The sequence below is a fragment of the Nycticebus coucang genome, chromosome 10, assembly GCF_027406575.1.
Source record: "Nycticebus coucang isolate mNycCou1 chromosome 10, mNycCou1.pri, whole genome shotgun sequence".
NCBI lineage: Eukaryota > Metazoa > Chordata > Mammalia > Primates > Lorisidae > Nycticebus > Nycticebus coucang.
The window spans coordinates 65,515,848-65,527,487 of record NC_069789.1 but is presented as its reverse complement, the minus strand read 5'-3'; the positions used below and the strand labels follow the sequence as shown (position 1 = coordinate 65,527,487).

The following is an 11,640-nucleotide window of genomic DNA, read 5'->3' as shown; positions in this document are numbered from 1 at the left end:
TTCCCAAACTTACAAATAGTAGAAACATGGTTAAAAAGCAGAATTCTGGCAAGACCTGAGATATGATAAACCTTTGTCTCTTGAAAAGCCGTGATAATAAAAACCCCTTAGTTAACCTAACAACATGCTGACTCAACAAAAAGGGCTGCAAAGTCTCAAGCTAATCCTAGTTGCTAGTATCAGAATGAAACCAGGCTACTATTCATCAAGCTTTGGATGTCCTTCTACCAATAAGACCACTCCTTTGTCCAAAACACTCCAGATATTGCCAAGATTGGAAGTGGGAACTGGGGGGAGGGCTTGTTTCCTGTTACACCTGATTTTTCTAACATTAAGAAGAGTAGTATAGGGCTGAGGGCTCATCCTCCTAACGTACTGTCCATCATGCTTGCAGCTATCATTGGCCTATTCACGGCTGTGGAGAGTTAGGGAGAGCAGCTGCATCCCTTTTCTTGACACTTTCCCATAAATTCCATTGCTTTCTTTCTCTATTAAGGGTCAGCCAGAGAAGAAATGATGTATACACCACATTATTTCTCTTACTATGATGAGATGCACAAGCAATGAAAACATTTTTCCAGCTAAAGCCAAGCTCATTTATGAAACATGACTTTGAAAAAGTATAAACTCTATATAAATACATATAAGGTATTATTGAACTGCTTTAAAAGAAATAAGGCAAAGTAAAGCAGAAACAGTGCTCAGAATTGCAGCACTGTTTCTCTCCCCCCATATATTTGTTTGTAAAACCCTCAAACTAAGAAATTAAGTAATCATTGTAGATGGCTTATTTTATACTTCAATAATCATTTCTTCTAGGTTACTATTACCAGTGTGTTACTGAAATCTTAATCAATTTTGATATATGAAAGTGATACATGGTCACCTTCGAAGTATTCGCCTGGGCCATCTGGTGATAGTAGTGATGATATTCAGCAATAAGGTAGATGGCACTTTTTTGGCATGAATTCATGAGTTTTCTCATAAACATGGAAAATAAGTTTATATCTTCTCCTGAAAATTCTGTTTATTAGAACAGCAATTTTATTATCGCTGCCATATATGTCTTAAAAATAAATAGCTATTACTGAAGAATATATTACATATAATTTTCTTGTTTATTTCTAACAAAAATACAAGTTGGCATTCTTTCTTCACATAAAGAAAGGGATGCTTATTTCATGAAACTTTGTCCAAAGTCACACAAGTAAAATGAGTTGATTTAGGACCTAAATTTTAACACCACAGTAAAGTGTTCTTTCTACTCTACTATAGATATTTATGGTTGATTTACTTCATGAACAGCCCAAGTCTTCATCTTTCCCAGTATCCACAATATTTGCCATATTTTTTTTTTCGCTCTTGCAAAAGATACGAAGTCTCTGCCAGGCCCCGGATATGGGAACAATAATGGAAAGAACATAATAGGGCAGCATGACTGAAGTTTCAGTTATCTGGCCAGAAGATCAAACAAAGCACCCCTGAGGCACCAGACAGTTCTGGGGAGATTGAAGAGATGGGGAGCTCAGGAGAGCTACCTGATAATGCCATTTATAAATTTCTAGGTTCACCACCAAGCTGTGTACAATGTGGATATAGACTACAGCAAACCATAGATATTAAAAACTGAAATAAGACAAAGATTACAACCTAGATGATAGACTGACTGGTCACTGAGTGTTACATAATGAGACTGATACAAGTATCACTGTAAGGGCTTTGAAAAAGGAGCTGACATTGAAGCTATACCTACGGAAGGCTGATAAGAACTTGTGTCCTGAAACTAAGTAGGTGGATTACCTGCTAAAACTAAAATGTAGACATTCTCTATAGGATTTAAATAAAAACGAGGCTCTTACCATGTAAAATATCCAGAATGCAATTAAAAATAGTTTGACATAAAAAATAACAGGAACGTTTCAACTCACACAGAAAAAAATCAACAGATATCAATGGTGAGGTGACATGGACATTGATTGAAGTTACCTGACATAGACTTTCAAGCAACTAAAGTAAACATGCCCCAATGAGTTTAGCTAATGGAAAAATAGAAAGTCTCAATTTCCATAAAGACATAAAAGATAAATAAGCAGCAAATGAGAATAGTAGAACTGAAAAACACAATAACTAAAGTAAAAATTTATAGGAATGGCACAATAGCAGAATGAAGACAACAATTTAACTTGAAGATCAATACAAATTATTCATGCTAAAAAAAAATGTTGGGGAAAAATGTCTTGACATACTGGAAATAGTGGGGAAACTTCATCAATTTGATAAAGAACATCTATACAAATCTACAGCTAACTCCAAATTTATTGGTGAGAAACTAGAAGATTTCCCCCTAAGATCTAGAACAAAGCAAAGCTGTGCCCTCTCACTACTTCTAGTCAACATCATACTGCAAGTGCCAGTAAAGCAATAAACGAAGAGAAAATAAAAGGCATGCAGATTGAGAAGGAAAAAAAATAAAACTACTTTTGTTCAGAGGTAACATGACTATCTTTCTAGAACATTCCCCCAAAAAATCAACAAAAAAGAAAAATAATCCTGGAACTAATAAGCAAATATAGCAAATTTGTAGGCTACAATGCCATTTATTAGCAGCAAAAAGATGAAATACTCAGGTACATGGTTAACAAAATACATGTAACATCTCTAAAAGAAAAAAAATTCAGTACTGTGATGAAAGAAACAGAGTCTTAGATAAGCCATGTTAATGGATGAGAACACATAATAATGTTCAGAGGTCAGTTCTTTACCATTTGATCTACAGAGTCAATGCAATCCCAATCAATTCCCCACCTACTCACTCTGGATATCAGCAAACTGATTCTAACATTATACACAGAGGCAGATAACCCAGAATAGCCAACACAATGTTGAAGAAAAGCAAAATTAGAGGACTAACATTACTCAACTTCAAGACTATACTATAAAATTACTGTAATAAGACAATGTGGTATTGGCAAAAGAATAAACAAATAAGTAAAAAAGGAGAGAGAACCAAGCAAGAGACCCATATAACAAAGTCAGCTGATCTTTGACAATGAAACAAAGTCAGTTGAATTGACAAAGAATAGTTCTTTTTAACAAGTGGTGCTAAAACAAGCATATCATTAGCATATTAAATAATGAATCTTAAGACTGGTTCTTTATCTTTTGCAACAATTAACTAAATTGGATCATAGATCTCAATGCAAAATGCTCAACCATAAAATTTCTAAAAGATAACAGTACAAAATCTAAGTGTCTTTGGCTTTGCAAATGACTTTCTAAATACAACACCAAAAGTGTTATATTTGTGAAAGAAAAATTAATCAGCTAGATTGTATTAAATTTAAAAAATTTGGCTCTACAAAAAATTTTGTTGAAAGAGTGAAAAGATAAGTCACAGTCTAGAAGAAAATATTTACAAAATACATTATCTGATAAAGGATTTGCATACAAATATACAAAGAACTCTTGAAATTCAACAATAAGAATTCAAGCAACTTTAAAAATGGTCAAAAGATCTGAAAAGATACCCTATCAAGAAGATATACAATTAAGTACATAATAAGCATATGAAAAGATGCTCACAATCATATGCCATTGGGGAATTGCAAATTGAAATAATAATTGTAATACTATTACTAACTTATTCATAGGAATGGTTAAAATCCAAAGCACTAGCACCACCAAATTCCGGTAAGGACTGAAGCAACAGACAAAATGCTACAGTCATTTTGGAAGATAGTTTAGCTGTTTCTTAGAAACCTAAACACAATCTTTTCATACAATCCAACAATCACACTCCCAGGTACTGGCCCAAGAAAACTGAAAACTTTTATCTATGGTTGTATCTATACTTGAATGCAAATGTTTATAGTAGCTTTATTCATAATTGCCAAGAATCAGAAGAAATTGAAATATCCCTGAATAGGTAAACGTATAATACTCCATTATATAGAGTATTAGTCTCTAATAAAAAAGAACCATATTACCAAGGAAAAAACATGAAGCAACTCCAAATGTATGTTGCTATACTGAATTGAAAAGGCTACATGCTGTATGACTCAACTATAAGACATTTTAGAAAAGGCGAAACTATTGAGAAAGTAAAACGATCTGTGGTTACCAGGGGTTGCAGGGATGGGGAAGGAAGAGAATTAAACAGATGAAGCAGAGAGGATTTTTAGGGCAGTAAAACTATTCTGTATGATAATATAATGCTGGCTACATAACATCAGGTTTTGTCAAACTCACAGAACTATACAACATGAAGAGTAAGCCCTACTGTTAACTATTAGTTTATAATAATGTGTTAATATTGATTCATAATTTGTTCAATAGAAAGTATCATTAAAATTGAAAGGGAGAGAGGATAAAAAAAAGAGACAGAGCCCCAGAGACTTGGGGGCCAAACTTAAATGCTCTAACAATTCTGTCATCAAAATCTTAGAGAGAAAGGACAAAGAATACAATGCAAAAATATTTTTGAGGAAATAATGCTTCAAATCTTCCTAAATGTTGTGATATAAAATTGCATATCCAGAAAAATGAATGAACATGAAGCGAGCCAAGAAAATCCATGACATAATATAATCAAGCCAGTGAAAACCAACAATAAGGAAAAGTAGTCAGACAGAAAAGTCAGACAGAAAAGACACATTCTCTACAAAGAAATGATTCAAACGATATAGTTTCATCAGAAGCCATAGAGGCCAGATAAAATCAACAGAACAATTTTTAGGTGCTAAAAGAAAAGAACTGTGAACCAGCATTATCAAAGCATGACAGAGACGTGACCAAAGTGAGCACAGGCTGTTGGAAAAATAGTGTTGATAGACTTGCTTGATGAGGCCTGTTACAGTCCTTTAATTTGTCAAAAAAAATCAGTATCTGAAAAGGCCAATAAAGCAAAGGGCAATAAAACAAGGTATACTTGTATATCCTAACCCTATACTCCTAGGTATATCCTGAGTAGCATTTCACATCAAAAGACATGTTCAGAGGACCTTTAATCATGACAGGTCAAAACTCAAAAGCCAATTGTACATCAATAATAGAACTAAATTGCAGAATACTAAACAATGAAAATTAAAACACAGCTACACTCAACAACACTGGTAACTTTCAGAAGTGTAATGTCAACTGAAGTAATTTATATGGTTTGATCTTATCTATATAAAATTCAAAAATAGGCAAAAACTAATTATGGTGTGTAAAGATGACACATAGGAGAAAGACATGATTAGTGTAAATAAAATGGGGGGGCAAACTTAGCTGAAAAATGGATTCTTAGAGGTTAGCAATATTCTCTTTCTTGGCCTATGTGGTTAAACAGGATTTCACTTTGTGAAAAGTCATTAGGCTCTACATTTTTTTGTTCTGTGCAATTTTCTACGTGTGATGCTTCACTTTTAAGTTGTACCTCTCTAGTGTTATTAAAATATAATTTAATATCAAACTCTGATGTGTATACATGTAAAGAATGTATCTATTATATAAATAGACGTGCTACATACTATTTACTAAAAAGAAAAATAGCATAGGCATTCTACAGACTAATCATAAGCACTATTTCCATTACATGCCAATTAAGTGGGGTAAAGAGAAAAATGTGTACATTTGTCTCAAAAGAGAAGTTTCCAGGACTCATAGTAAAGATATAAAAGAGAACTGGGTTAGTTATATGGATATACAAAGCAGAATGGTTTGGTATGCCAATGAGTCTCACAGATTGCAAACTTCTAACGTAAAACAAACAAGACAGCAAAGGGTACAGAATTAAAATATTGTTCCTTCAAAGTGAAATGAAGACATTTCAACTATATTTCAGCCTGGCTAAACACAGCAAAGAGTTTTACAGATAAAGGGTGTTAAATTAAATTGTAAAGAATCCTAAAATCATTGAAAATTTTATCATATATTACCATCTTCCTTGAAAAAAATCATTCAAATTCCTTAAATTAAAAAATTAGTTCTAAATACTATACCTGAATAATTGATGCTGATTTATTCTGAATTTCTTCCAGTTTTTCCCTTTTTAACAGTGATAATCTTCTCTGTGCTAAGACTCTTCGCCAATATTTCTGAATGACCAGGGCTGCATAGGCCTCTTTCTTCAAACGTTGTCTAGTTATAAAATTGATTATAACTGATTGAATAATTCTTGCAGCTTTGTCTCTCTCCTTAAAGAAAAAAAGATTAGCAAATGTGAATTAACCAATAACTTAAACTATCCTTTCTAAGATAATCACCCATGAAACATTAATCAAATTGATACTGAAAGAATCCCTCCTCTCAAACCAGACTCCTTATGCTCACCTTTAGAATACTAATACATCACCATTGGGTATGTAGAAATGGCTGGAGATATATTTCATGATGAAACAAAGATTCCTAAAAGTAGTCTAAGAGAAAGACTGCAGACATATCTCATCTACCCAGTTTCCTCAAAAATAAGACATCCTCCGAAAATAAGACCTACTTACAGGAAAGATAAGACATCCCCTGAAAATAAGACCTAGAGCATCTTTGGGAGCACACCTTAAAATAATCTTATTTTCGGAGAAACAGGGTATCAATGATCCCCAGTAATCAAGTAACGGGCAATCTGAAATATAATGTGGTATGTTTCTTAGATTTGGGTCCAGTGAACGAATACTTGACTTCTAGGAAAGGAGTGGATTATATGCAAAAAAAAAGCAGCATTGCTTTGTTATAATTTGAACAAAGCTACACAAAAGAGGAGAAAAGAAAAATACTTCTGCTTTCAGCATAGAGTACATTGTGGCCTTAAGCCATAGAAGCTCAAGAGTATGGTTTATGTTGTTAGAAGGGGTACATGAGATGTCGCTTTTGGATGATCAGTGGTCGCACGCAAGGCAGCTGCCCTAGGAACCTCAGGGGCCTGTATCTCTATTTCTGTTACTTCTCATAAAGAAGTCCTATGAATAAGAACATATTATACATTCAGCACCATTCTAAACACTTCATGAATGATACATCTAAACCTCACAAGAACCATAATAACAAATGGGCAGATACTACTCTTGTGATCATGAGGAAATGGAGGCAGAGAGCTCCATTTGGCAGCTCATCAGTCTTCTGGCAACCAAGTCAATATTTGAACAGATAGTCTGGCTTCAGAGCCCATGCCCTTAATCACTTTGCTATACTGTCCAAGACTAGGTTTATCACTTCACTTCACCTGAATTGGAAACTAGTATAGCAGTTTCTCCGGTGGACAGTAACAGCAACTTATAAAGTGTCTGACAACCTTTTATGCTGCTCTATGAGGTAGTCCATAACATGTGAGGTTAGGCTATACACAGATAGCCTACACATAGATTCTGAGCAATTAATAACAATTAATGGATGGTATCTGCACATGGAGGCTGCACAATATGGGAACACAAATATAAAAGGGATCAAACTAGTATTCTTACATATAAAAAGCTACCCAATAGAGTAAAACGAATATTAAGAAACATGAGGACTGTGTAGTAGATCATTCTCCTTAGGAGAAAAAATAGACAATTGTAAAATGGGCTAGGAGAGTTATATATATATGTAATGTGTTAAGCCATCTAACATCATTGTCAATGTCCCTGTGAAACCTATGGCCTAGGTTTGTTAAAAAGACCTAGGGCTGTTAAAAAAATATCTGTATTAGCTAAAAAAATGAATAAATAAATAACTAGGCTAATTGAAACTTACCTCAGTTTTTACATCACCTCAATTACAAGCACACTAAAATAATAAAACAACTTTATATGACAGAAAAGCTACAGATGAAAAGTCTACACATTCAGGCAAATATATTTTTAAAAGTTAGTAGCTATTTGAGAACTTACATAAGCTAATGGTAAAAGCATCCCTGTAGTCACTGACCCTTCTCAAGGTTAAGTGCATGTCATGTTTAACCTAATATTGATGTTGAGCCATCTTGTTACCAGCAAATTTCTTTTACTTTGCTTCATATAGGGGCCACATACTAAAATTTACTTGGCTTTAGTTTATACCTATTTGTTGACAAGAACTGAAAAATGGAACACATTAAGGGACCCTTAGATAATTCACTAGGTAACTGGCTACTTGCCAATGTTTCTTTTGTCACTACAAAAGCTTCAGCCATTCTGTTCTTTTGGATATATATATGAATTATAACTATGATGTAAAAGCAAAACAGAAACTTCAAAAATCAGTACCTCACGGTAATGTTTATATGCTTACTAACTTGTAGAATTTCTATCTCAATCTGTGGGTCGTCACTGATATATAGGAAGCCTGCTGTTTAATGTTCCAAATAAAATGAAAAAAATGTAATTGGGTGTTAGTGTAATTGTATAAGAAAAGAAGTATGGTCACCAGGAGAAAGGAGAGAAACAATGGTACGATTAAGGGGATGAAGTTTAACCTTAGGCATAGAAATTTCTTTCAATTTAGACCTTCAATAAGCAGGAAAATTTCTATTTGCACTAAGGAAGTAAATCAAGAAAAGGGATCTCACCAGCAAAAAACCTAAGAAAATTCTAGTATCTAATTAATACAGGGCTATCTAGAACGAAAAATGAAGCACACAAGGTCTGACGATTAAGTTTGCCAACTCATCCTAGAAAAACTGCCACATACAGTCACCTTCAAAGTACTCCCCTTGGGAAACTGTGCACTGACACCATCACCTAGTTCACTCTTCAAAGCAATTCTGGAACTCTTTCTGCAATGGCCATCAAAGCTGTTGTCGTATTACCCTTGATGTCTTGAATGTCATCAAAAATATCCTTTCACTATTTCCTTATCTTTGGATAAAGAAAAAACTCACTAGGGGCCAAATCAGAAGCTTAGGAAGAGTGTTCCAATACAGTATTTATTTACTGGCTAAAAACTCCCTCACACACAGTGCCACGTGAGGTGGTGCATCGTCATAATACAAGAGCCATGAATTGTTAGCAAAGATTTTCACTTAAGATTTTCCTGTTTTTCTATTGATGTTTACTTAGTCTGCTCATAGTCAGCTGATGATTCTGATGCTCAGTTCAATGAATTTTTGCAATGTTTTCATCAGTTCTGCTTTTTACTGGCCACCCTGACCTCTCTTCATTAGTGACACTTTCTCTTCCTTCAGAAAAATGTTAATCCATTTGTATACTATCGTTTTCTTCATGGTGTTATTCCCATAAACTTGGACCAATGTATCCTTGGTTTCACTTTCACTCTTGTCAACTTTAATAAGAAATTTACAAGTCTGTTTGTTGCTCCAATTCAAGCTTTAACATTCTCATGATGGCACACGAAAACACACAATAACGAACACCATTCACAAGATACTGCCGTGTATCGACACAAACACAACAGTGAGACACTGATATACCTAGGTTATAAAACCTTACCAAGTTGCTTGTATATTGCTGCCAATGTAAGCACACAGGGGCAAGTTCATGAAATTGTCAGACTGTGTGTGTGTATTCTGATTGATACCTGTTTCTTGTAATTCTAAAACTCTCATTTGATGTAATATGAAAAGAATGAACCAAATAACTTGAGGAGTGGCCAGGAGAGAGTCTTCCCTGAAAACTTTCCTAAAACAATTCTCCTAGAAGCTTTCAACAGTGCAATTATCCCCCCAAAAGACCTGTGGGCAAAGAGGCAAATCCTGAGAAGGGATAATACAGGGAACAGAACATATAAAGTAGCAGAAATGACCATTTGTGAGTGTAAGAACCTGGCAGTTTCCTAAAAGTTACTATAAAGAGTTGGAGTGAGGCAAGAGCAAATTATTTTAATTACTGTTATTTCTAAGTCTGACATGGTAAAGAAAACATATGTTTATCTTTCAGAATTGCCAAAATTTAGCTGTTTCGACAGGTACCATGAACATTATCAGAATGCATTATATTTCAAAACTGAAAAACAATATCAAGTAGAAGTAACTTCTAAAAAATATCTACGATATATTTTATTAGAGGTAGCCACTTGTTTTATTTTTTTCACATAAATAAATGAAATGTAATTAGTAGAGGGGGCAAGAGAGATGAAAAGATTAGTTTGTTCAAACTTGATCAAAGAGATTATGTCTTAAACTATTAAAAAATGATAATTTCTGAGAACGTAAGAATTCTAAAAGATAAAATATTGGAAATCAAAAATACCACTTTTAAAACTCAAAAAGGATAAACTGGAAGTTAGTGTCGTAACAAAAAAAAAAGTGCTAATTAAACAGTAAAATCAGGTACTTGATGCCCAGATCCAAGTGGGACTAGATGAGGTCAAGCTGAAGACAGCACAGCATGAAAAAACTGACAGAAAACTCCTGCTTTCTGGAAGGAGGTTAGGTTCTACTAGAAGTAGAGAAAAGCTGACTTAAGCATGCCTAAAGTATTCTTCAGAAATTTACAAAGCAAAGAAGTTATTCCTCTTCTCCTGAACAGATTAAGTAAAAGGTTGTTGACCAGAAGCTTGATCAAGAGTGTTCATTTTCGAGGAGTACCTGATGGCGCTTGAGATCTCTTTGTAATTTATATTTTCTCCATTTTGTCTGTATAAGTCGAGCAGCTCTTATTTCTTTACGAAGATCGAAAAGCCTTGCACAAAGGAATGACAAATAGGTAATAACCACCTAAAAGAAAACACAAAACATGAGAACAGATTAACAGAGAATGTACATAGTATAACTTACTATCATCTTCTGAATTCTTATTACTGAGTCATTAAATTTAAAAACTCTATTTTTACTTACCTTTTCATCTGGAATTGTATTTGACATATCTGAATGATTAATCATAGCAGGTATTCCACCAAGATCTCTAACTGCAGACCTAACCAAATGAAAATTTTTCTTTTCATTTTCTAGGAGCTCTTTGTATAGTTCTGAAGTATTTTCTATTATGTAAGTGGAAAAGAGAAATTAGACTGCATTTAGCCAAAAATCTGACATAGCAATGAATCAGAAAAGTTAATTAACAAAAAGGGCTAACCGTGATCAAGTGCTTTAAGGGACATATCCAGAGAACTATCATCAGATTCTGATGATGAATTTAATACCACCGAACCAGTCTGTGTGCATTCCACGGTTTGAGTAGTCCGCTGACATATAGCATTAAAAGGCACATAGCATGGATGATAGTGGTGGATCAGGTAACATAACACACGGCCATCTGAGAAAGACACTGTAAAATTCTCCACCTGATTGGAAATACCAGAAAAACAATTAGCTGTATTTAGATAGCAAATTGACATAAGGGTTTTGTGGCCTGTAAATTTCTCTTAATAGCTAAGAATATCACATTAGTTACTAACTGTACATATACATAGCCACAGATTCTCAATTATAAAATATTAATTAACCATTCTAAAAGTAGGATCTGGTTATATTATTGTTCTGGGTTAGATAATGTCCCTCAAAACTTCATGTCCTTCCCTTAAAATCAGAATGGTGACCTTATTGGGAAATAGGGTCATTACAGATTTAAAGAATTAAGATAAGGTCACACTGGAATAGAGTGAGTTCTTAATGCAATAAAAACGGTGTCCTTATGAGATGAGAAGAGAGACACAGAGACAGACAGACAGGCAAAACAGCATGTGATGACAAAGGCAAAGACTGGGATAATACATTTATAAGCCAAGTACCGTCAAGGTTGGCTGGGCAAA

General features: G+C 34.1%; 1 protein-coding gene across 1 annotated transcript in view; it reads right to left on the bottom strand.

The window, feature by feature from the left end:
• Nucleotides 1-11,640, bottom strand: part of ASPM (assembly factor for spindle microtubules) — a 55,147-nt gene that overhangs the window by 20,643 nt on the left and 22,864 nt on the right. Inside the window, exons 14-17 of the mRNA XM_053607321.1 lie at nt 10,965-11,172; nt 10,727-10,869; nt 10,478-10,606; nt 5,982-6,176 (exon numbers count right to left, since the gene is read on the bottom strand). Of these exons, the coding sequence (XP_053463296.1) occupies nt 5,982-6,176; nt 10,478-10,606; nt 10,727-10,869; nt 10,965-11,172 (675 nt within the window). The remainder of the gene's footprint in view (nt 1-5,981; nt 6,177-10,477; nt 10,607-10,726; nt 10,870-10,964; nt 11,173-11,640) is intronic.